Here is a 26,943-nt window from a genome sequence, read left to right as displayed (position 1 = left end):
GATGTGCCTCAAAGTCAGACAGGAGCAACCATACATGAACCTACACTCTGTACTGCAACCCAAGGTCTTCTGGATATCTCCATGCCCAGGAAGAAAGGGGTCTATCCCCCCCATGAGCCCCACAATACTGACTTACTTTACAGCAGGGATGGGGAGCCTGTGGTCCTCCAGGTGTTGGACTCCAACTCCCATCAGCGCCAGCCAGCAGGGCCAATGGTTAGGGGAGATGGGAATTGCAGTCCAGGAACGTAGGGAGGTCCAGTCTCCCTTCCTTGCTTTACAAGGCTGTTGGAAGGATTGCTGCTAAGATAATGCATGGAAAGCACTTCCATTCTTCGAAGTGCTATGCAAATCTTAAGGACTGTTATTTATAACTTCAGGTTTTAGGGTGCTTCATGGCATTCCTGGAATGGGCTCTCCTGTGTGACAAAAGGAATACTTGGAATACTTCTGTGCGTAAAAGATGAATCTAGACATAACCTTTCCCCTCCTTAATAATCTATTTGCTGTTTTTAAAATATGAATGCAACCCAAGCAGTGTGAGATTTGACTTATATCTACAAACAAAAGAAAAGTGGGCTTCACCAAAAGCAGGGAAACACACAACAGGCAAAGCCAATGGATGCAGTTACAATGGAATGAATAATAATTCCCAGCCTGCTTTGAACATCTTTGTCACAAGAAACTGTAAGACATATGTATTGACAACCATATAATTAAAAAACAACCTTCCAGCATTAATCATCAGCAATAAAAGCACCAAATACTTATCATACTGTAGTATTGCTACATTCCTGTAACAAACATGTTCGTTTCTGAAATTGGTCTTGCAATCAACAAGTTACCCTTTCACGACTAACACATAAATATACATCTGTGACAGAAGGCTGTCTCTGCACAGAAATTGCCTTCCTAAGTATTTAGGCAGTACAAAAATTCATTTTGACAGTTGAAATATTATCAGTTGCCACACTGAGAATATTAATGACATGTAATGTTTGTTGATGCATAATATAGTTGCAAAAACTAATGTGATGTTACTTCTAGTGACACTATTCTGGAAATTCAAGAGCAAACTACAAGCTTGTCCACCAGCCTGTTGCAGGCCAATGATTCACGGAAGGCGGCAGTCATTGACCATGAGCTGAAAATACTCAACAAGTATATGTACATGTATGTGTTTATGCACATATATATGGAAACGTATATGCATATGCTCTATGTCACACACACACACCAGCATGGGGCCAAAAGAGCCACAGTTTTAAAATCAATAGATCACCTGGGTTTTGAATCAATAAGAGTCCTTGTATCCATAACAATGTATCATTGTATCCTTGTATCCATAACAATGTCCTGGATCAACATTAATTTGATTATATGAAATACTACAGATGTTGGGATGCTGCCTGGGCTGAGCAGGTAATGTTTAATAAGCTCTCATATTCTTTATTAAAATGGGTGTATCTTTTGATGAAGCTTTCTTCCCTCCACTTAATATTGTCCGCTATGTACATGAACTAATATATGTACTGACAGCTGTGTTGTCTTCTGGATCGCTCACCAGATACTTTATAAGCACGAAACGTCCGGGAATTCTACATCTCCTGTCCCAGTCCAATGTTGTGCACAAAGATGCACCACCAGCAATTGTCAGGTGAATTACAGAACCACATTGGTACCCAAAGAAGAATTCTGAGTTCACACACTTAATATTTGCCTTCCCTGCTCTCTTGCTCTCTAAGTATGCCAGCTTTCCATGAATGAATATGAACTGCCCCACACTCTGGGGATTTTCACTAGCATCCGTTAAGATGGCAACGTCTGTCTAGGGGTTCAGGCAAGGAGTTTTCCCCAGCCCTGCTTGAGATGGGTAGAGATTGAGCCAGGGATGCAAAGCAGAAGAGCCACCACTGAGCTATGGCCCTTCTCCAAATTCTCCATACACCAATGGGCTTTGTCTGCAATGATAGAAGTGTCAGGGGAATGCACCAGAAGTATGAAATGATACTGCTTTGGTGCAAAGTCAATTAACCTCCCCACAAACAAATTAGAGTGAATGCTAATTAAATAGCCAACATTTTCTAATATACCTGCAAGCAAATCAGGACGAACGCTCAATAAACAGCTTGTCGGGAAGGGTTGATGTTCTGTGGATTCCCTGTAAACAAAAGGAACGAACCACAGAGAAAGGCTATAAAAGGTCCATCTGGCGATACCCTTAGGCACATTGATCTTTTATGCTGCTGCTTTTCTGCAAGAGAAGATTTGTCACTCTTCCCAGAATTGTTGGTTTATAAGATTAAAGACCCATCCACCCATTTATACTTCTATACTTCTGCACACTGCCTGCATGGGAGAATACTGGGTGATGACACAAACTTTTGTGCGCCTCACACTGTGCATAGGTGTCTTTATTACGAGCATGTGTGGAAGTGTGGCTTCCTTTCAGAGTAATTGTATCATGTGAACCAACACGTGGTTCATTGCTCAGAGCTAAAAAAGAGTTTGGCGGTTTTTCGTCCGTAATAGAATTGCACAGAAACAGAGAATTGTAGAGTTGGCAGGGTCCCTGAGAGTCATCAAGTCCACCCCCTGCAATGATAGGACTGCTTTATTAGCTAAGCTTCCTTCACTGGTGCAATAACAGCCCCACCAAACACAAACTCTCATTAGGCCCGCATGTAAGCCTGTGATTTCTATCATCTTTATCTAATTTGCCAAAAGGCTCTTTATCCTCATGTGGAATATCAGCTGCTCTCTGTTAAGAAAAGGGGTGGGGGATACAGCTTTGCTTTTAGCATTTCTTGTGGGGGCGTTTGGCATTTTCTGAAGCAGTCTTCAGTTTCACCAGGGTTCCCTGGGCCCCACATTGAACTAGAGATGGAGGAATGCATTCGTCATTCTATTTTTCCTTGCTCTCTCTCTTTTCATTTGCTACACCATCTTCAACGGCTTAAAGCCCCTGAGATGTGCTCATTTCCTTGACAAGGCTCAACAACAACTTTATTATATAGCACCTTTTGAGTGTTCAAAGCCCTTCACATACATTAGCTCAGAAATCCTTACAACAAGTCTATAAGGTAGGGTCCTATTGTTGGCACCCGTCTGTCTCAAGAGACAATGGAAGAGTGCACCATCAAGGGTAAAGTCAAGCTGCTAGAGAGTTACAGTACCTGCTTTGGAGACCAATATAGGACAGACATGTTTTATTGCAGGTGGGGCAGATGAAGGACATTTCTTTTTTCTGTGCTCCTCCCAGCAGTCCTTCCTCCTTTAGCCACTGCTGTGGACACACAACCTGACTGTCTCAAGGCACTGTGGTTGTCTGCAAGGGATGATGTCAACCTTCATGCCATGTTTGCAGACATCTTTGTAATGCAGAGTTGGTCTGCCAACTCAGCTCCCCGTAAAGCACCTCCTTGGGAATCCTGCCATCTTCCATTCTGTGGACATGACCAAGGCAGCATAAACATCATTGAGACAGAAATGTGAAAATGCTGGAAATGCAGGCTTGGGAGAGCACATCTTTGTTTGAGACTCTTGTCCTTCCTTAAAATTCCATTCTTACCATAGTTCTTGTTACATTACAAGTGTTGTTACGATCCTGCCAAGGCTTTTAATTGTTTACAGTGTTCTGCAAGGTAACTTATAAATTTTTCCCATTACATGTTAAAGTTTTTGTTAGCCTACTGCACAAAGGTAAAATTCACCCTCTGCTGACAGTCCTGCCTGCCACAGGCATGTGGCCCCTAGAAGGTTGCCCAGGTCAGAATGTGTCCCTTGGGCTGAGAAATGTTCCTCGCTCCTGCCCTAAATAGATTGCAGGCGGGGATTTCACCAAGAACAGAGATGGAAACTGTCATTCTCCACCCCCCACCCACCCCAAGTCACTTTGGCAGAGACAAGGTTCTTTTGGGGCCCAATCGAATAACTTTTAATGCAAAAGGAGTGCAACGCGTTCAAAGGATTTGCTTGATCCAATGCAGCACATTATTTCATGGGATCAATTAACTACGGTACCTGGTGCTCTACTTTGCAGTGAGAAAGGCAACCGATATCCAGCAGGTGGCAGCATAGTTCAACCCTTCCCCCGCCTTGGCACCAGGCTATGCAATAGTTCTCCACAATGGATTGAATCCCAGAGCAGGAGGGGCCTTAATACGATCCTTTGCTTTCATTGCGTTTTATGATTGTTGATGATTGCTATCCATCAATTTCTCTCGGGCTGGTTTTTTACAGTTATCCTACATAAGGCTGTGGGCTGCTCCTGGCTCCTCCACCTGTCAGAGCCTTCTGTAGCAAATCGTGTACAGAGCTGGAACCTAGGGCTGATTTTACCACTCTGTTCTTCCAGTGCAGAGCTTATCCTTCCTGTTTTCTTGGCCCTGGGCTCCCCAGATTTAGCAGATGTCCCCAAATCCTTGAGCCAGCACTATCTGGCTCTGTGTCTCCCCTATTCTGTCTCCTTTCCCTGCCTCCTTTTTCTTGCACTCTCAGGTCTCTGATCTGGCTTCATCTGCCTGTGCTTCCATAAACTTCCTCTTCCTCCCTCCCTCCCCCCCCTCTCTTCCCATCCACCTTTACCAGCTCTTGCCAGCCTCCCTGTCTTAATTCATTACATTTATGTCATGCCCTTCCTTCAAGAAGCTCATAGTGATGTGCATTGTTCTGCCGCCTCCAATTTAATCTGAACAAAAGCCCTGGGAAGTAAACTAGGCTGAAAGATGACAGCTGCCCCAGGTGAGCATTATGGTCGAGTGGGGACTTGCAGGTTCTCTCCATTCCCACTCCAACACCCTAATTCTTTTTTATATTCCCTGGCTGTGTTTCTTATTTCTCCTCTACCCCACCCACTCCACAAACACAAAACCAGTGCTATCTTCCTTTCTGCCTCCTGCTACAAACCAGATCATATTACCTCCCACTTTCCCTTCTGGCAGTGATGTAGTAGTAAATGCTGACGTGCAAGAGGCCTTGCGATTTCTGGATGAACAGTGGTATAGAAGTTTAATAAATAATAACAATATCAGTAATGATGACGAGGATGATGATAATGACGACAGACCCCTCCACAGCCACATACATCCTCAAGAATAATCCCAAAATGCAGAGAGCTGTATTAATCAGTCATTATAGGTGTATATAAGAGAGCAGCAGCACACAGAGCAGCAGCACACAGCATGATGCTCAGTTTATTAGGATCAGCATGGTTGCACTCAAATGCATAGTTTCCTAGGAGTAAGGAACCCAATGGTACTTATTTCTGACGGCAGAGGTTCAACTCTTAAAAACATAGTGAGCTTTGACAAAAAATGGTCAGCCACAGCCTACTAAAATGCAATTTTGCAAGGACAATAAGTGTTACTGTTTAAACTGCTAGTGTGAAGTAGGAACTCTATCTAAGAAAAGGAAGACCGTACCTAGCATCTAATTTTGTTCTGCATTCACCTTCTTCTTCTGTGCTAATCTGTTACAAAACTCTTCATTCTCACCCTGTGTCCACCCATCATCTAGGCACTCTTACATCATTGTTCCTACTTTGAACAAATTTATGGAGCTATGCTTCCTCTCCATTACAACACTGCTATCTCCAAACACCCAGCTCCATCAAAAAAAAAAGCTAGTGGACCAGTAAAAGCCACTGAGAAGCTTCTTGTCTGGTGCCCCTTGCAGAATTAGTATTGTGGACAAATGTTCCATATGCCCCATAGGGGAGCTGTTCTCTGCTTGGAGGTCTCTGACTATCCAAATCTGACTGGTAGCCTCTTTCTACTGCACTTTTCTATCCATCCTGCCCTTTGCAGGCTTAGAGACTCTTTGGCTCTATTTTGTGTGCATGTGTCTGTGTCTGTGTCCATGATTCATTGGAGGTGATGTACCAAATGTACCAGAGGGGAGCAGCCAGAGTACTGGGTTGTTTTGGTGGGCTCATTTGGTGACTACAGAGGCAAAGGTGGAGATTTATTGAGAAAATAGAACAAAGTGGACTTTGAATAACTTTACAGATAGCTTTTGGAATATTTCAGTGATATCCCTTACAATATCAAATATGTGTTTAAAGACAATGTGAATGATAAATCGTACTGTTTGTGTATTACGTTTTTAGTGAGATAGTTCATTGGTATTTCAACTTAATTCACTGGGAGGCTCATTATAGATAGATAAAACCCATATTATTGATCTTACGTTACGTTACGTTATGTTGTTATGTTATGTCATAACATTGCGCAATAAAAAATTCAATATACGGGGAAGTGCAATCTATGGAACTAAGGGGCAGAATTCAACATTGCATTGTGATGGATGTTCTCTCTGTGCAAGCATTGCAGCTTGCAAGCTGGAACGATCATCTCTCTCTTCTCCCTGTGCTTTGTTTGTGTGGTCCCCCTACCCCCTCCCCGCCAATTTTGGGGAGCATGAGGGTGTGCAGGGGGAGAAGTGGGAAGCCCTGTTGCATGGGGCTCATTAGCTAGGGTCGCCATATTTCAAAAAGTTAAAATCTGTTCACCCCCAAAATTGTTGAGCTTTTTTTAACATAAGCGCCAATTTTTCGATTGACTTGCCTAAGATCCAGGACGTATGGCAAAATCCGGACGTATGGCAGCCCTACATTAGCTGACACCCCCCCCCCCCCAATATACAGTGTGGCTGGGAAAACCCAGTCAGATGGGTGGGGTATAAAAAACAACAAGTATTGCAATGTAATTTAGAAATATTGGAAGCAGATTTAATGAATTTATATAAATTATTAAAGTAAGATTTTGGTGATTTTTTTGGGGGGGGGTATATGACTATGTCTAAATAGTAGTGGGTTATATAGGTTAAGAAGAGTGCTATGCATACACGGTTAAGTAAGTGTGAAGCGTTATTAAACGTAGATATGGATTCTGCAGAGGATGTGAAAAAACAGTTACCAAAGGGTTTTCTATTTTGGGGAGTGGGGTGGATAATGTTTTGAAAGATCTGTACTCCAATATTCTTGTGGCCACTGGGCTACATGGGGAAAACACACTTCTAAACTGTCACTATTTGGGGGGTGGGATCCCACTGCATATCACCAATCAGGTTGCGCCATTAGAGTGGATGGGGAGCTCTTGCACCACAAACCCATTTCCCCCAAAGATTGGACTTTTTTTACAGCAGGGAAAGTGGCTGGGGGAAATGCACTGGAACACGTGTGGGATCAAATGCCAGTGATGGCCATCAACCTATATGGCTTTTAAAGAAGAATAGACCAATTCAGGGAGGAAAGCGCTACTGAGGGCTGCCAGCCATGACAGCTATGTTGTGCCTCCACAGTCGGTGGCAGCAATGCTTCCAAGTGCTAGTTGCTGGAGACTGCAGCGGAGGAGAGAGTGCTCCTGCGCTCGGATCCTGCTTGCACTTTCACCACAAGTATCTGGTTGGCCACTGTGAGAACAGGAAGCTGGACCAGGTGGGTCACTGGCCTGACCCAGCCGGGCTCTGCTTATGTTCTTAAATCAGGACAAACGCTCAAGGATCAGGCTGGGCCTGGAAGATCCCATTGCCTCCCCAGCCTGTCTTCCAGGTGTCCCCAGCACGGTTTGCGTAGGGACAGGTAACGGGGGGCTGGGCCTGAGAAGCCCCCGAGGCCTTAATATGGAAAGCCCCATCCTCCCATGTCTATCTTTGCGAGGAAAGCTAAGCCGCCCCAGTCATGCGCTCTGCTCTTCTCAGCTTGGGTCAAGGAATGTGACACATCAGATAGCAGCTGCTATTTGGGAGGAGGGGGAGTGGGGGAGACGGGGGGGGCGCATGTTGGAAACTGCATGGGGGTAGGGACTCATTGATCCAGGGCTCCACAGAAAAGAAAAAATAGGGGGATCCCTTTGAGATAGGGGAGGCACCAAGCCTGCTAAAAGGTAGGGAAAGTTTTAGGAGTTGTTGGTTGGGGAGAAGTGAGTGCTGGTGAGCAAACTCAGGAGGGCCGTCTCAGCCTCCACCAACCAGCCTGGCTCCCTTGAAGTGCTGGGATGGGCTGGCTGCAACCTGAGAACATCCTAAAAATAACCCCCTGCCCGGCAGAGGAATGACCTTCTGGGACTTTGTCCGGCTGGGTGGGCAGGCACCTGGGGCTGCGGCGTCCATGCCCCCTGGCAGGTACCCAGCAGCCGGGGGTGGGAGGTCACACACGCGCAGAGGGTGAACATCAAGCAAGGGGGACGGCTGCTTGGGGAGCGCTGCCAGGGCCCAGGTGGCCGGTGGGATTCCCAGCCTGCTAGAAGAGGGGCTTTTGTTATGGACTAGATCTGCAAGCCCAGGCAGTACTCGACGTGACAGGGTGTGCAGGCCCCACCGAGCCATGCAGAGACCTCAGGGGCAGAGCAACCTCCACCCGGCTGGGGGGACGGGACGGGGCTCAGGGAGAGCCCCCCCGAGCCCTGCCATCCCTCCCAAAAGAGCCAAAGTTGCGACGACTGAGCAGGGAAGCCCTGCTGCTGCTGCTGCGCCGGTCTTCCTGCAGGAGCTGACAGACATGACGGTCAGCATCGGCCACAGCATCCTGCTGAAGGTTGTGGTGGCGGGCAGCCCCCAGCCGCACCTGAGCTGGTACAAGGAGAAAGCACCCATTGCATCCACCAAGGAACAGGACGGCCAAGAGGAGGAGTATGGCAGCCTCCGGATCTGCAGCAGCAAAGCAGCCGACGCCGGGGTCTACAAATGCATAGCCAAGAATGAACATGGCGAAGCGGTCAGCAGCGCCACCGTGACTGTGGCAGATATGGAAGGTACGGGGCAAGGTGAGAGGTGGTGGCGGCGGTGGGCAAAGGTGCTCTGCCTGGTCTCTGCACCGGCAGCAAGAAGCTTTCTGAAAGGATCAATGATTGCTGCTCTTCTCAGAGATGGGTGGCTCCAGGTCTTCAGACCTGTCGAGGGTTGAACCACAGCTAGGGCTTCTCCCTCTTTCCAGCGCAGCCCTAGAAGTGGCGAAATTATGCCTCAGACCATTCACAGAGTGAGTCAACACAGCAGTTTCCAAGGAATGCCTCTGGGATTAGTGGTGCAAGGAAGGGGTCCACTCTGGTGGTTGGCTCTTGGGCAGGCTTGAGCCCCTGCACCTCTTTAGAAATGTATCAGAGGCATGGAACAGCTCTCTGCCGCAGGTAGAGGCATTGCAGGAAGAATGGGGGCTTCCTGCAGGCCGTGTTGAAGACTTGTCACCCCGTAAGCATCTGGGCCTTTTTCTTTGGATAGAACAGCAAAGCAGTGCTGTAGCAGCAGCAGCTAGAGATAGATAGATGATAGATGATAGATGACAGACAGACAGACAGACAGACAGACAGATATTAGGACTAAATTGGAAGCAGGCGCCCCAGAATCTGTGCACTCCCCATACTTTCTGTCATCGCTGGGGTGCAAATTAAACATAAGGAAGAGAGTGTCTCTGAGCACATACAAAGTGGCAATCCCTATTTACAGAAGGGCCGTAACTCAGTGGAATTGCACTTGCTTTGCATGCATAAGGTATCTCCATGTAAGGCTGAGAGAAAGCCCAGCCTGAAATCCTGAAGAGCTGCTGCCAATCAGTGTAGACAATACTGAGCAAGATAGACCACTGGCCTGACTTGTTATAAGGAAACTCCATGCCGTTCCTAATAACCACTTACATGTCTGTGCTAAGGCTTCCCAGCAGCTCTGAATCTGGCTGCTGGTGGAATTTTGATGTTGAAATTAGGTAGCAGACCCCTGGAGGACCCATTAGGGTCCTTTGAAATCTTGCAGGAGAATTCAGCTTGTGGCGCAGATAGTATCAAAGGCTGTGTTTTTAACTGCAACGCGAACCTGGCAAAGATAAGGGGCTCTAGACAGGCACATCCTTCCTACCCACTACGTGAGCACAGCAATCCGTAGCATCTGAAAGCTGAGTCCTTTCAGGAAATTAAAAATGCCTCACACTCTGCCGGCACCCTGCCACGTAGGTTGCTTCTGGCACCATCTTCTGAATCATCCTTCCCGCCCAGCATCCTCAGTAAACTTAATATGATCTGTGGTTCCGCAGTGGTGCTGGGTGCGCATTAGAAGCTGATGCTTACCAACCGAAGATTCCTTCATCACGGCTTGCATCAGAGATAGGGGAAGGTGGTGGTTTGGGTTAAAGTGGGCCCACTGGGAAGGTGGCGGCAGGACATAGGCCAGGACTGGCGTGTGCAGAGGCAATACATCCTGTTTTTGCATCACAGTTATTAGGGTTAAAGTTGGGGTTACTGGGTTAGAAAACAGAGAAAACACCCTTTTCCCTTTAACAGTATTAAGAGAGGCGTAGAAGGGGAAACACTGCTAGGTGTGGTTCGTTTTTCTGAATCGGCGTCAAGGACAGGAGAGGCAGAGAACAACCCTTTCAGGCTTGCCAACTCTACTGTTGATGTGTGAGGGAGGCTCCTGCCATCTTTGCAGCCTTGGGGTCCCCACATTCCTGAAAAATCCCATATTTGTGTTACAATCGCATTTGGCACCATCTCTGGGTTGTGTTCTCTGAGCACCATCCAAACCACCAGAGAATCACATAGCAGCTGTTCCTCTTAGGGAATTGTTGGCACTGGCACCCATTTTGTCAGGGAGGTGAAGGTCATAACCTGGATGGATACAGATATACCTGGGCCAGGGGGGGAAAACAACCCTGGCCCTAATATGGCCCAAACGTTTCACGGGGAATGTGTGGACGGCAGCCTTGTAAATTTACCCTCCCCCCCATCCCTTGCCCTGTTCCACATTCAGTGTCTGCAGAGGAAACAAATATGTTCAAAACCTCAAGCTTTGTATAATTTAGACAATCTGGGGGAGGCCTACCTTCTTCCTGGGCCTCCTTTGTTAGACACAGGGCCAGAATGAGCATCTGGAACACTTGGGTAAATGCCAAGCTAAAAAGGCCATGGCAGGATCTGCCCATGCTGAGGCAGATGCCCCTTCACCCCACTCGCTTGCCTCTTTCCTCCGCTGTGAGCTCCCCAGTTAAACTGCCCAAGATGCACCAGCCCATTCCAAGGCATTGTGGGAAATTCAATATGGCAAGGGATTCCTTAGACTGAGCCAGGTAAGCTGCAGCTTAAGAAGCCGACTGACCAGGGGGGGGGGGGTGATGGCACTCAACTTTGCAGCTGGCCTGGATAGGTGAGTAGCAAATGTTTTGTAACATGGCCTAACTGTTTCGGTTCCAGAGACACTGGTAACAGAGAAGAAGCACAGAGGAGTTCAGCCTTACCTGGTTGAGGCAGCCATTTTTCTTATGCTGAAGGGTTCCCCACCATATAATATGATGTGAGGCTAACCGAGCATAATGTTGCTTTCCTCCATGTAAGAAGGAAGGATCACATGGATTAGGCCTCGGGGTGGAGGGCCCATCTCTAATGTTACCTTTATGTGCTTGGTGATGGAGGGTATGGAACCTTTTCCTCCATCAGAGGGAGACAACTCCTGTCCACAAAGTTGCTGCTCCTCTGGCTCCCACCCATTATGTTCATTTGTTTGTGAACTTGAATGCAGTGTGCAAGGAGCAAATGAATGGTTCTTATGGGGAAGAACCTACAGCAGGGATGGGGAACCTGTTGTCCTCCAGACACTGTGACTATAATTCCCATCAGTCCTAGCCAGTACAGCCAATGCCCAGGGTTAATGGGAATTGTAGGTTAGCAGCCTCTTGGAGGGCTATAGACCCCCCCCCCCAGTCACTGTTTCTCTTAACACAAAAATGTAGGTAACTTTGCAATGCAGATTTAAGGCTGCTCTGCTGCTACTGGATGAAGGAATTTACTTTGCTTACAGGACAGCTGGGCACACTGCAAACCCCAGGGCTGGTGAGATTCCGCCCACCCGCCATCCACATCTGTACATACAATTTGGCATATAGGTGTTCGTTGTTTGCAAATGTGTGTCATGGCCCTGAGTCTTTTAAATACCACCTAGCAATGCCCCTGCTTTCAATGTCGCTTAGCAATTCTCCCATTTAAGTGTTCTCTATGTGATAGAGAACCTACACACAGAGGAAGAGAGCAACAGGACTGCACTGCTGGCCTCAGCCCCAACATATTGCGTGGCTCTGGCCATACCCTCTGGATACTCGTGCATGGGGAAAGTTCCACACCGTAAGAAACCCTGCGCAACCAGGGCCTCTGATCACGTGGGAGCCTATGTGTGAACAGTTGTTTGCACATAGGCTTTCCCTAGGCAGGTGTCTGGACTTCCAAGACACATAGGAGGTGCCACATGGATGCTGGGCGTGAGGCCAGCAATGTCATCATGCTCTGACCGCCACATATACGTTCCTGCATGCATCTGGTTGGCCACTGTGAGCCTTTGGCCTGATCCGGCAGGGCTCTTTTTAAGCGCACACAATGTCTGAGTGGGGACAAGAGAAAGCAAAAGTGTTGTTGTTGCTGTTAGTGTGTGGGTCGATTCAATTGCCACCTCATGCACAATCCTCCCAGGACTGCACCTGGACATCTTGCCAGTTGCAAGTTGCATGAGGTGGAGTACATGAATCATAGAATCATAGAGTTGGAAGAGACCACAAGGGCCATCCAGCCCAACCCCCTGCCAAGCAGGAAACATGAGGTGGAGGCAGTGCTGTCACTCAGCAGGAAGGACAAAGATGGGGTGGTGAGGTGGATTGATGGTGGTGGCAGGCATAAGTCTACACACACCTGGACCCACAGCTGTCAACTTGGGACATACCTACCCCTGCTGCTGCCCTGCCGCATCCTGGTCCCAGCAAGCAGCATAGATTCATAGAATCATAGAATCGGAAGGGTCATTTTGTTCAGTCCCCTGCAATGCAGGAAGATTTTACCCAACATGGGGTTCAGACTCACAACCCTGAGCTTCTCATGTTCTACCAGTTGAGCTATTCCAGTGGCCCATTCCATTTCATTACCACAAGCCAAAGAGACTGGCAGCGTGATCTTACTTCAGTACTCACAGTACCCTCGCCTGCACCGCAGGGCATCAGGCAGGCAGTGGTGGCTGCTGTCTATTGGGACTGGTAACGTGTAACGCAGGAGGCCAGCAGTAGGTGGAGCTAGAGCCAATGACAGGCAGAGCCAGTTAATTCTGGACTCCACCTGCTGATTTCTACAAGGGGCGACCATGAGACCAAGGAGGAGGATGGCGATAACCAAACCCCTGGACTGGTTACAAGTAAAAGCAGGCGAGTGTGATCTCGATAAGGGCAGGCTGCCAATTTGCCCTAATCATGGACTGACTTCCACTGGCACCAAGCTAGCTTTTGGGTGCAGGGCAGGACACAAGGTACACACAGCTCCAATACCTAACCTCTGCCTTTGCCCACATCTGAGCCTCAAAGTTAGAAAGTTGCCCTTTCCTGCCTATTTTCCTTAAGAATAATCATTGTTCAGTGTAGAAGTAGTAATGTAGACCTAGGTGGTGTGGTGCAATGGGTCCGTGCATCTGGCTATTAACCGGAGGGCTGGCAGTCCAAGCCCACCCAGGGATTCCCGCATTGCAGGGGGTTGGACAAAATGATGACCCTGAGAATCCCTTCAAACTCTATGATTCTATGATCCTAATCCAGGGCTTCTACCTCATGGTATGAGGTAGGGGTCTGGTTGGTACTGATAAAACAAGAGTCTTCTAGGGGGTGTGGGGAATCCTACCGCTGATGTCATTCAGACCACCTTTATCCAAAATGTACAAGTTACCTTTCTGAATCAGAACCTTTTTCGTTCCTAACCATGACCAGCCAGATGCTATGGATTGTAATAGTCTGAGGAAGAAGGGGGTGGACATCTCATTTTGTTTATGCCACCAACCCCACCCCATTTTCAACCCAGAGGCAGGGCCCAAGCATGAGGAGGAAAGAAGCACTTTGTTGGGGATCAGAGATCCAGGGGACCCCAGCCCAGGTTGCTGGGAGGCTGAAGCTAAATTGTAGATAATGCATGCCGATGTTTGTGCAAGCTGATTTCCCTGTAGCTGTGCACCTACTGTCCAGATCTTTTGGTTTTTTTTTTCTGGAGCCAATCAAAAGCAGTGCTAGAGCAAAAAAAGTAGTATTCTGAACAGCGAGTCATGGCCCCATCCCTTCTATAGAACCGAGTGTGTGCTTGTGCAGTTAAACTAGGAATTTTCATTTGAGAGACAGAGAAATCTGTGCCCTGTGTGATATACACTCCCGGGGACTCCGAGTCCCAGAATTTCTTGTTTATCAGCAGAAGGAAGGGGCAGCAGAAAGGAAAGACCAACAGCTATCACGATCAGGGACTACATTGGTCACATTTGCACCGTACAGTTAAAGCACATTTAGGGACACTAATAATTCCACATTTGAAGTGATATAATTAAGCTTCTTCATCATGATTTGGGCTGGGTGGGAGATGACTTTTCATCTAATCTGTCTGCTTGAAAACCTCCCACAAAATACTGACAGTCTGGAGGCAGCCCCTGTTTTCCCAAAACGCAACGCCTCCCCCCAATGCAATTGTTCTGCAGTACAGTGGGGTAGAAGAAAAAAATTATTCGATGGCCACCATGTGCTCTTTACCCAGAATGCCATAGAATGACAAAACACTTGGGGCATCGCGATATGGGAAAATTGCTATGGTGGCTCTGTTGTAGGTGCAGAAACATAAGAGTATTGCTCTTGGGTCTTGGCTGGCATCATTTGCTGTGATGTGGTATCTCCAGGTGGACAGAGAGATGATGGCTTAGGGAGACATAGGAAGCTGCCTTCGACCAGGGCAGGCTATTTGTCCACCCAACCTGTCTATGTCTGATAATGACTTAGAGTCTCAGACAGAGGTCCTTCCACCACTACCTGCCCCCCTGATCCTTTCCAATGGCGATGTCAAGGCCTGGACCTAGGACCTTCTGCATGCAAACCAGGGGTCCTGCCATGGAGCTGTGAGGCCTCCTCTTGATTCAAGCCACATAAACAAGATCACTGCCTGCACTGAAATTCAAGCCATGGCCTGCTTGGCTCCAGCTGACACTCCTCACCACACTGCTCCGCCACCTCTATTCACCGTGGCCAATATCTTATTGGAGCTTTCAGCCAAGTCCCTCTCTGGAGCCTGGTTTTAATTTTTATTTTAAGCCAGCCCTTTGTGTCCTTGCTATGTGCACCCTTCTCCTTCGGCCCCTTCCCTTTGGCAGCCGTCAACAGTGCTCTCATTCCACTGCCCTTCGCTCTCCTCCTCCTGCAGCCTTTCCGCACTAACTCCTCATTTGCCAAGGACTCACCTGGTCCTTTTCATCTCTCTCTCTCTCTCCCTCTCTTTCTGACTTGGTGCCCAGCCTTTTTGTCTCCATGCTGCAGTGCCATCCTTGGGGAAAAACCTTGCAAGAACACCTAGTCCTGTGCTCTGCTCTGCCTTGCCAACCTTCACAGGTGCTGACTTCAGGGCTGATTAGCTTAACAAGGGCGGCAGGGAGGGGTTGGCATGCTGGCACGACTGCCCCCTTCATAATTATGGGATTGAGGGCCCACTTCCAGTGCCCCCATACATGGGACAAGACTGCATCACGGCTCTGCAGGAGCAGAGAAGAAAACGTTGCAGCGAGCAACATTGCTGGTGAGGCTCAGAGTTTCTGTGCCAGGTGATAATTGATCTCCTGGTACCTTTGCCATTGTCCTACATAGTTATACTGGGTGGGGGGAGATCCTGCATCTGAGATAGTTACTCTTTTAAGGAGGGTGGCATGAGGATCTGAATTTTCCAGGTGTCAGCAGAGCATCATAGGCAAGTCATTTGCCTGCCTCAAGAGGCTCTACGGAAAGAATAGGTTTGAAACGGGACAGCTGCCAGGCTATGAACCACAGCCAGCACAATAAACTGTGCAGGTATTTGCCTGGAAGCAAAGGATCGAAACCACAATGCTTTAACATACCCATATGCACGTTTGCAAATCCATACATATCTAGGCACTTGTATTTTCTGGCTAGCCATCTTTATTTGTTCAAATGGACATGTGAAAACAGGGCCAGGAGGGCGGAAAAGGGGCCTTAGCTTGCTTTAGAACAGGTGCCAAGTTCTCATCTGGAAAAAAGTGCCTCTGCCTTTCAGCGCTCTGAGGCACCAAAACAGGATGCAGCTGCAGGGCCTTCTGCCCCTTTCCCTCTGCGACCCCTGTTGCCTGTGCCCCACTCTTCCCTTACTTGATGTGAGGTAGAATTGGGGTTGAAGCAAATGTGGAGGATCTGTGTGACTAGGTACCTCATGCTTTCCCTTTCAAGCAAATGTGTATGTACAGGGGTATGTACATATGCGCAGTCTGACTGGAGCAGTTTTAATGCTCCCCTTCCCACTGTTTCCTCTGCCTAATGACTCCTCAAAACCCATAACTGACTCTATAGGGTCGGGGAGGCACCCAACCTACCAGGGATTGCTGTAGCAGCAGATTTTCTGCATTTGCAGGGGTTGGACCTTTGATGTCCCCGCCAACTCCATGATTCTATCATACACGGTACTTGCCTTGTTTCCTTCTGTAGCAAGGGGGTACATCTGTGAAATAAGGCAAGGGAAGAGGTTAAAGATCCCCACCACTGCGCTGATTGAAAACATAGCTGTTTTAAAGAAGGTGTGTGTGGATCCAATTTCAGATCCTTCTCGCCACAGGTGAGAAGATGATCAGTGGGGGAATCATGTGAGAGGTACCATGGTTGGCACCTGTCTCAAGCATCTTAAGGCAAGTTTTCTAGTCAAATGGAAGCTGGTTTGAGGAAAAGGTGCTTTGAGCTAGAGGATTCATATAGGGCTTGTGGCTAAGGTCTTGTAAGTGCGGCTTCACAAACTAGCAGTCGCAGCACACTGGAGGCAGCGTAATATTAACAAGCTCTCAGAAAGGAGAAGAAGGAGCTGGATCTTCAGAGAGTTGGGCCAAAACATTTGCTGAGAAGATGAGACAAGCGGGTCCCCCACACATTTGCTTGACCCATATTTTGACTGTATTGTGTACTGATCACTTCTCCCAGCTCGGAGTGCGTTTCTCATTGTTCTGAAGCTATGCTTTGTGAAAATCCAATCTTGCCCGCTGAAGTGGATCTTATCAGATGCATAGAAAATCTGAAGATTTTGCTTAACTGAGCTTCAGTTCAGCCGCTAAGATTTTAACAAAGAACAGCTGTGGAAGAATGAGAAAAGCTTTTATACCTGGGAGAATTGATCAGTACACAAGATGGTCAATATATGGGTCAAGTGATAGTGTGAATAAGTCAGATCTTTGGGGGGGGGGAAGAGTACCATATAGTGAATGTGAGGCTAGCATGGCTAAGGAGCGAAGTCTATAAGGTGCAAGAAGTCTGCACTCTGCTAAAGAATGGAAAGATTATTTAAAGATCAAAAGGGGAGTGACCAATGGGTGGAGCAAGACTAAGTGCCAGTAAAACTACCTGGGCAGCCTGTTTATATTGTCCCCCTCCAGGAATGTGGTGTGTCCTCAGATCCTCGGCTTTGAGTCCTTTACACCCACTTGTTCTGTGGCTTTGACATGAATCACTCACCCACTCGCTCTGCAGCAAGAGAGCTGCTAATTGTGAGGAGAAAGTTGAGATTTGCAGGTTTCTGAAAAGGTACCGTAGGTCTATTCCATGGCAGGCATGGTGTGCTTTTCTAAGCAGAGTTGTTGTTGTTTAGTCGTTTAGTCGTGTCCGACTCTTCGTGACCCCATGGACCATAGCACGCCAGGCACTCCTGTCTTGCACTGCCTCCCGCAGTTTGGTCAAACTCATGTTCGTAGCTTCGAGAACACTGTCCAACCATCTTGTCCTCTGTCGTCCCCTTCTCCTAGTGCCCTCAATCTTTCCCAACATCAGGGTCTTTTCCAAGGATTCTTCTCTTCTCATGAGGTGGCCAAAGTATTGGAGCCTCAGCTTCACGATCTGTCCTTCCAGGGAGCACTCAGGGCTGATTCTAAGCAGAGACCCCCCCTCAATTGCTTGGGCGCAATTAACACCAGAATAATGAAAACAATGGAATAATCCAGTCTAATTAGTGTTTTGGTCCAAAGTTAGGTGCTGATACAGATTATGATAAAAGTGCTGTAGGTGCCAGCACAAAATGACTTCCAGAAGCAGGGGGGCAGGGGAGTGGCAGCCTTCACAAAAAAAGCATTGAGTTGAATCCAGTTTAGGTGAGGCATGCCTTCTCTAGGGCAAACTGAGACAGTGGGCCTCTCTTCAAAAGGTAACGTAGAATGACCATGTGAAAAAAGAGGACAGGACAGCAGCACTCTTTAACATTTAACTTGTCAATCAAGCTACACCTGTTGAAATTCCCTATGCCTATTTAAGGTGTAGGAGGACCACCCTCTTTTGCATTTTGCCACTCTGCCATCATGTGATGCTGGAAAATCCAGTGCTTGCTTTTCAATCCCAGTCTCCTGCTTCCTGATTTGCCCTTATGGATAAACCAACAAGTGTGATTTACAGGGCAATTCTATATGCATGTTCTCAGAAGTACCGTAAGTCCAGTACCTTTGAGTTCAGTGATGCTTACGCTTGGCTGGGAAGGTCTAGGATTGCAAATTATCTGTAATCGGCCGATTTGAGCTCTGCTTTGTGAGTAGTACAGTAACACCATCCATACCATCCATTTAAGTTACATCCAGTGGACATTTAAAGCACATGGCTAATACTATACACATACTATTAATTTATTGTTTAGGCACCTTCTAAACAATTGTCTCAAGGTGATATATACTGAAGATAATTAAAAACACAAATAAAGCAAATACATTTAAAGCAAAACTAAAACTTCCTCCAAAGAATCCTGGGAACTGTAGTTTCACCCTCAAGCTACAATTCTGCACACCCTTAATAAACTACAGTTCCCATGATTTTTTTGGGGGGGGGGAAGCCATGTTCTTTAAATGTGTACTGAGTGTGCTTTAAATGTATGGTGTGGTTCTGCCTGAGTTGACCCTGTTCCCTTGCTGACAAATAACCAACCCCCCCAAACTAGAGAATTAAAAGGGAAAATTGGAGATGACTTAAACTTTTATTTCCCACCAGAAGGGCCTATCTAACAGAACGGTAAAGGTAAAGGGACCCCTGACCATTAGGTCCAGTCGTGACCGACTCTGGGGTTGTGGCGCTCATCTTGTGTTATTGGCCGAGGGAGCCGAGTACAGCTTCCAGGTCATGTGGCCAGCATGACAAAGCCACTTCTGGTGAACCAGAGCAGCACACAAAAACGCTGGAGCAGTACCTATTTATCTACTTGCACTTTGACGTGCTTTCGAACTGCTAGGTGGACAGGAGCTGGGACCGACGCAGGGGATTCAAACCGCCGACCTTCTGATCAGCAGGCCCTAGGCTCTGTGGTTTAACCCACAGCGCCACCTGCGTCCCTAAAACAGAACAGTAGATCTCAGTAAATGTGTACCCCAATGGGTGTGTGTTTGTGCATGATCAGGATATAGGGGTCGGGTGGGAGGAGAGCACGTGTTTATGTGTGAATATACTGGCATATGTGCACTGTAATTTTGTGCAAGAGTGAGCAAGTTGTGTGTGCATGTGTTGAAAAAAGGATTAGGTATAATGAAAAAGAGGTGGTGGGTTTGTTGTCGTTTCTGTTACCAAATTTGTGTGTGTGAAGATTCCGAAATGTAACATCCTCTGCCCTAGAGGCCGTGTTTCCTAATCCTAAATGTGTATGTTGTTCAGTCGTTTAGTCGTGTCCGACTCTTCGTGACCCCATGGACCAGAGCACACCAGGCACTCCTGTCTTCCACTGCCTACTGCAGTTTGGTCAGACTCATGTTCGTAGCTTCGAGAACACTGTACAACCATCTCATCCTCTGTCGTCCCCTTCTCCTAGTGCCCTCCATCTTTCCCAACATCAGGGTCTTTTCCAGGAGTCTTCTCTCCTCATGAGGTGGCCAAAGTATTGGAGCCTCAGCTTCACAATCTGTCCTTCCAGTGAGCACCCAGGGCTGATTTCCTTCAGAATGGAAAGGTTTGATCTTCTTGCAGTCCATGGGACTCTCAAGAGTCTCCTCCAGCACCATAATTCAAAAGCATCAATTCTTCGGCGATCAGCCTTCTTTATGGTCCAGCTCTCACTTCCATACATCACTACTGGGAAAACCATAGCTTTAACTATACGGACCTTTGTCGGCAAGGTGATAATGTGTATAGGCTTGTTATAATTATTTAATAGTGAAAGATGCACACGCCATATATACTATTTCACATCCCATTGCAGACTGTATTCCAGTGTTGACCAATGCTGGCAGTCTCTACATTCTTCTTGGTTAAATAATTTTTATTTTAGTGCCCAGGACTAGCTGCCTAGACAGGAGATTAGGGTTAGCTCTTCTTTGATCTGCTTTTCCATGCTACAAACACAGATAGGCTTCCCACACGCCTTAGATTATCATAGATCCTCTCTGCACCTGCTGTGCTTGATCACTTTTCTTTGTTTCATATGGTTCGTACTGTTAAATGCCAACTCAATCTCTGAGCAGTAAGAGACTCCAGGAGTTCCACCACTTATCCAGTGTTCAGTTTCCTTGGAATGAAGGTCAACTAAGACTGTGGTGTTTTTAGGCTATATGGTTTTATTTGCACATAAGTGCAACCTGAGCATAAGATGCAGGAGCTCACAGCATTCACACTTGCTTCTCGATTAGTTACAGCTCTGAATCCAACACAGAGCAAAAACATGTCTCTCTCTGCCTCCAGCTCCCAGCTCAGCTCTCACACATTTCTCTGGCTTTTGTTCTTCTTTGTTTATGGCACTTACCTTGACAAAGGAACTGCTTTGGCAAGCTTGCTCTTATACATTCTACTGAACCCCCACACCCAGATCCCAAGATTTGGAAGGAGCCCAGACCGATCCCCCAAACTCCTAATAAAATGATTCATAAAATGATTCATTATGTGTTCCCCGCATTGTCCCTACTGATATAAAACACCAGAGCAATCGGCTCAATTTTGCTTTTGTTGACTAACCAGCATCAGGATGTTTTTCTAGACTGGGTGCTCACAAGTGTCAAAACTCCCCTTGTGGAGACCTCTACTAATAACATGCTGACTTTGATCAAAGGTGGGCAGGAGTATGTCTGGGCAAACTACCGTGTTTCTCCTAAAATAAGACGTGCCTATAAAATAAGCCATGGCACGATTTTCTCGAGGCAATAAAATATAAGACATACCCCGAAAATAAGCCATACTGATAGGCGCAGTTTTGGAGGGCGCCAAGGAAGAGGCTAGGCTGGACGCGGCACCTCCCTTAAGACGGCCCTGGCTAGAGCTCCTGAGGGTGCCCCCCCGCCACCATTGCCACCCCGCAAGCTCTTCGTCCCTCTGTTTAGTTACCGGTAGTTTAGTTTTTATGCGCCTGCCGCATTCGGAGAGCACGAGAGTTTTTATCTCCACCGAAGCGGGACCTCCCGCCCCCGCTCCCTCTTCCAAAACCTCCAAGCTGGGTCCGCAGCATGGTGGTAGCGGCGGAGACAGTGAGTGAGCCACCGCCCATGCCCTCCGCCCCCTTGTCAGGAGGCTGCAAAGGGAGGATGCAAAGGTGGAGGGAACCGGAAGCCCCCAGTGCTGCCCCCAGTCCCGCTGCCGGGCCGGGCATGTGCGGCGCCCCAGGAACATGGCAGAGGCGGCGTGAATGAATCCAAGCAATGGGGGAAGCAGCCGTGCAGCTGACAGGCACGCAAGCCGCGTTGCCGGCGCACCGAGGGGGCGCGGGTCCTTTCCCTTTGGTGAGTGCCGGCCGGCGGCTCCCGGGCCCGAGGTTCTGCCTCATGCCCAGGCTTCCGAGGAGCCTTGCAAAGGGAGGAGGCCATCGCCTCCTCCTCTTCCCCCTTTGCTGCCACCGCCTCCTCTCCTCGCTCCGGCGTCTACCGGATCCCGCACGCTGAAGCGCAGACAGTGCAAGAGGAAGTGGCGGCCGTGGCGTAGCAGTTGCCGCCTGCCTTCCGGAGAGCGCGTGTGTGCAGACAGGGACATGGTTGGCTGCCCGGTGGGTGCCGGCAGCTTGCTCAACCAGAAACCCGCTCTGTTCTGCAAGCCGGGTTTGGCTGAGGAGGGAAGCAGCTCTCCCATCCCGCTGGCTCCAGTTGTGTCCCTCCCACCGCACCGCACCGTTTGTGTTGCTGTACCGTCCCTCTCCGTGCAGTTTGGTGCTGAGCGCGCGCGCGCGCTCCGTCCCCCCTGTTATTTTAGTTTTTGCGCGCCTGCCACATTCAGAGAGCGTGAGAGAGTTTTTATCTCCACCGAAGCAGGACCCCCTCCCTCTTCCGAAACCTTTCATGTCCACGTTCCTTGCGATCAAAAGGCCCGAGGGAAGGGGGAAATGCTTCTGGTGACAAGAATTGAGATGGATCCTATGAATGTTTACTGTGAGCTTAGTGAGTCTTAGCTGAAGTAAGTAAGGTATGTTTAGGAATGCTACCAATTAGGGAATAAGCAAACACACAATTATAATTGAATAAATGTAGATCGCTGTACCATACTTAATTTTTTTTTAAAAAAAGACATCCCCTGAAAATAAGCCGTGGTGTGTTTTTTTTGGAGGAAAAATAAATATAAGACGTGTCTTATTTTAGGAGAAACACGGTACCAGTACACTTATACCCCTGCTGCAGATGTAGCCTCACTTCTAATGCCCCACAGGTGTTGCATGTCATGTTGTGTTGAAACAGTTCGCTTTCCTCCTTCTCCCCTGAGAGACAGGAAGCTCCAACCACAATTGGGTGGTATTTAACCTACTTCGCAGGTTTGATGTGAGGATAAAATGGGATAGCTCCAAGGTTTCCATTTTCTTTATTTTTAAAAGAGTAATCAACTTATTACCTAGATGCACAAGGCACATGACATAACAAGAGAGTAGGTAGGTAAGTAGGTAGGTAGATGTAGACAGACAGACATGGAAGCACGCACACACACACATACACCTTCCCTCTGAGTGTTGTAGACTATAATAAAATCTGCTATTCCCCCCCCCCTTAGATATCCGCAAATTAAAAACAGCAGTTTAAATCCTAAGCACTTTGGGGAAAGAGTCTGGGTTACAAAGGACTGAGCCCCAGCATTTTGCATTGTGCCCTGGATCTTCTGCCTCTTCCTCCTCTTTTAGAAAGCCAGCGATTCATGTTTTTACTTTGCTTACTGGGAAGCTGGGTACACTGTAAAGCACAATGTTGGGGATGCCTGAGCCGCATATAAATTAGCACATGCAAGTGTTAATGCAAATTTGTGTCCTGAGCCTGTGTCCTAAGTCCTGCTTAGGACTGCTGAAATACAAATGCAAAGATGTGGCTAATAAACTAAATAGTTCCAAAGTGATGCAAAGGTTTCAGATCCATCAAGATTCATAGTTCAAAAGGCACAACCTCTTTCCAAACAAGTCACTGACAGAACTGCTATTTTACAGATGCACAGATGCGCATGACTGCCAGGGAGCTATTAACGTAGCTGGGGAACAGGGTTCGGATAGCCTGCTTATTGTTTTGTTTTGTTTTTTTAGAACTTTATTCACATTTACACATTTACACAAAAAAACAAAAACAAAAAAAGAAAGAATATACATAGTATTTACAGTGGACACTATTGGATACTGAACCCATTTGAGTTAGGGATCTAATACGGTAGCACAGTTGCACCTCAAGACCAAGAGCAGTCAAAAAGCATGTGTTTTACATTATTGCTCTTTCTTTGCTTTTAAAATGTCTTCATGCCATAGTGCAACCCCCATTTCTCCTCCTCATCAGCACAAGCGGATAAGTGGACTAAAATCCGTCGTAAGTGGTAGTCAAAATGGTCGCCTTGCCCCCCCAGATGTGTCAAGCTGAATGACTTTGGCGCTGTCCAACTGGAAGCACCCCTGGGCCAAGAACAACCCCTCCACATGCTGCGGGGGGGGGGGAAGGGGGCGGCACGTCCCGAATGTGTTGCTAGTCCCAGTTTCTGTGTGACGGCTCTGTCTGTTGCAGCTGTCCAGTCACTCAGCCTCTCGCTTGGGGTTTGGTGGTTATTTTTGCGATGGAATGTGCCAGCCCCTCAGATTCTAGCAAGGCAGCCAGAGCTTGTGTTACACACCAGGCAGAGGGCAAGTGCCAGGCCCACAAGGGGAGTAAATATAGTGCTTACACTAGAACATTGCACTGAACCCTCCTCAGGCATCTAGGCTTTTCTCTGAGTGTTGCCGTCTCATGCCTGAGAACATGGCCGGCTTCTTTTCTCTCCCCACTCCCACTAGTTCTTGACATGTTTCACCACCTTCAGGGCAAGGAGGGGGAAAAGACGAGGAAGGGTGTCTCCCCACCAAACACACCCAATGAAGCTGGCAATACTCACCCAGAGCCAGATATTATTATCATCATCATTAGTCAACTTTCACACGAGTCTCAAGGCGACTTACAAACATACAATAAAAACAACTCAGCGCACTCTGAATGGGATTTCAATCACATGCTGGCAAATCCAGGTTGCACAATTCTAGTGGGTTGAGAGGCCTTGACCAAGAAATCCGCTTGCCCTAAAGATAAGACTTTTTCCATCAGGAAAATTGTGGGGGAAAGCCCTGGAAAGTGTTGTGTATCCCTTGGTATCGATGCAGAGTTGCCTAACCTCCCTGCAAACAAATTTCAATGAATGTTTATTAAATGGCCAACATTGCCTAATATGCCTGCAAACAAATCAGGATGTATGTTCAATAAACAGGTTGTCTGCAAGTGCCTTTAAAATGGTTTTGTAAAACTACGCAACAAGCAACAACTGAAGATAAGTTTTAAAACAATGCAAAATGAACACCTTAGACTGAGATCTTTTCATGAAAGTCAATTGACAGGGTAAAACAAAGTTACATCTCTTGAGTTTCTGAATAGGAGAATCTGGAGAGTTTTTGAATAGCAGAAAGTGAGAGCTGAATGAGATTCTTGTTATAACTAATTATGCTCAGAGCACTTCAGAAGTGCAGCACAGCACTCTGGGGATAATCTTTCCCACTCTGCTCTCCAACTCCAAGGTTAGAAAGGTTTTGGTGCTTTGCTTCCTGGGAGTGAAAAAAAAGGCTTCCTTCTCTGGCTCAGAAAAGAAAAATACTGGGGCTTGTAGTTCAGGTTCACAAAGCATATTAGAAGCAGAGCAACCAGATGTGGAAGAGGAAGGTACTCCTGCAACTTTTGTATAGGAAGAGGAAAATTCATCAGTATCGCTCAAGATGCAGGAGCCCTGTCCTATTTTACCAACCAGGGCCAGTCCAAGACATTTTGCTGTCTGAGGCAAAGGACAAGATGGTTCCAACTGCCCATTCACAGCTGACTCGTAGCAGCCTGGCATTGAATTCTCCCTCAACACTGGTGATGGGAGACTGTCCTTCACCGCTCCTGAGAGCAATAGGCTAGTTTCTGGGCCGTGGGGTACACCTCATGGCATACACACAGCTCAGCCCTCCATCATCTTGCCATCATTCTCCCCACTCTCTCAGCATCCACTGCCTGAAATGGCTGCTTTTCTCAGCCTAATGGCAGGGCATGCACTGCCTCCCACTGGCCACTCTGCTCAGAGGTGGAACTCAGAGGTGGAAGTCCCAGGACTGGAAAGGGAGGTGGGGGTTGTCCAGAGGCCCTCTGAGTACCTCCAGGAAAGAGAACAACTGCTAGGAAAGGAAGCTGCAGATAGTCCCTTCATCCAAAATTTACACTTCAGAAGAGCAGTATGAGGTCAGGGGCAAGACTCCAACCCTGGGAGGAGCAACAAGGTCCTTGCAGCCAGACATTTTGACTAGCTAACAAAGCAAGTCAAAATTTGCTGGCAGGGGTTGCCTCTACAAAGGTAGCAGAAATGAGTTGGGGGCATTGAAAAATCTATTGACAGGAAAGCAAATATCACTTCAAGCTGCTCCATGCTTATATTCCATTCCCAGCCAGTGTTGCATATCTGTTGTGATTCTACGTAAGTCCAAAAAAGAGAGGAAAAACCACAGAATGTGGAATTGACCCAAAAGCATCTTGAGGGCCACAGGTTCCCCTTCCCTGTGCTAAGGAAACCCTTCCCTCATCCTTAGGTCAGATGCAACAAAGAAGGACAGGGTCCTTGCACCTTCGTGCAGAAGAGGGAATTCAGTAGATGTAAGCTTCCATGACAAACCATGGCCACTGAAATTTTGTATTCTATACCACTATTAAAGGTGCAGGAACCCTGTCTTTCTTTTTTTGAACAGAGTGTTAGGGATCGCGGAAAAACGGTATGAGGGCAAGAGATGGCCACGAAGTAACAACCAGTAATATATAAAAAATGAAGGGGTGTGGCTAGCAGTAGTAACCAAGCTGAAAAGATAACTCAGATGCAGTGGTCTTGCAGTACATCAAGGGTGGGGAACTTTTTCAGTTTTAAGACTGAATTCCTTTCCGAATGACCTTTCAAGGGGCCACATGTCACTGGTAGGCAGGAGGCAAAAGTGTGTGGACCAATAAATAGAAGATTTACCTTTGTATAGTAGGCTACTTTCTTTTCTTTTTTAAAAATATATTTTTATTAATTTTCCAATTAAAACCAATTATATCACATTCATTATTTCAAATTATACACATATATATATCAATCAAACCGAATGTTATGCCAAATCATCTAGAGAATTTTTTTTTTGGCTTCCCATGCTTCAAGAAATTGGGGATTCCTCGCAACCGTCCACTGCCGTCTTTTTTCTAAAGTTCAAATCGTCTCTCCAAGTTCATAATAATCCAGATCTTCCCCTTACAGTCACATAGATGTTTTCCACTTTCAACCGATTGTTTCCCAGCTGCTGAGATAAATATCAAACAAGGTTTCACAGATGTTCTTTCTCCTGTGTGGGTTAATCAGTCCAGCCTCCCCATAAATCTTCTTAGTCTGGAGCTCCCTGTTGTGTCGAAGCAGCGCCATCTTAAAAAGCTCAAATCACTTTCGTTTTCTCTCATAGCCATGTAGATTAACGATCTTTATAAAATTTACAGCTTTTCCAGGCAGAAGACCCA

The 26,943-nt window shown here is 47.2% G+C and overlaps 1 protein-coding gene across 5 annotated transcripts in view; it reads left to right on the top strand.

The window, feature by feature from the left end:
* Positions 1 to 8,152: 8,152 nt before the first annotated feature.
* Positions 8,153 to 26,943, top strand: part of SPEG (striated muscle enriched protein kinase) — a 102,373-nt gene continuing 83,582 nt past the window's right edge. For 4 of the 5 annotated variants that reach the window (XM_035126769.2, XM_060277983.1, XM_035126749.2 and 1 more), the window contains exon 1: positions 8,153 to 8,765. In XM_035126769.2, coding sequence (XP_034982660.2) covers positions 8,327 to 8,765 — 439 coding nt within the window. In that variant the 5' untranslated portion in view covers positions 8,153 to 8,326. The remainder of the gene's footprint in view (positions 8,766 to 26,943) is intronic. The other variant, XM_035126758.2, reaches the window with a different exon arrangement.

This window comes from Zootoca vivipara, chromosome 1 (genome assembly GCF_963506605.1).
Source record: "Zootoca vivipara chromosome 1, rZooViv1.1, whole genome shotgun sequence".
Lineage (NCBI taxonomy): Eukaryota > Metazoa > Chordata > Lepidosauria > Squamata > Lacertidae > Zootoca > Zootoca vivipara.
The sequence above is the reverse complement of the archived record's forward strand: the minus strand, read 5'-3'. Positions and strand labels throughout refer to the sequence as shown.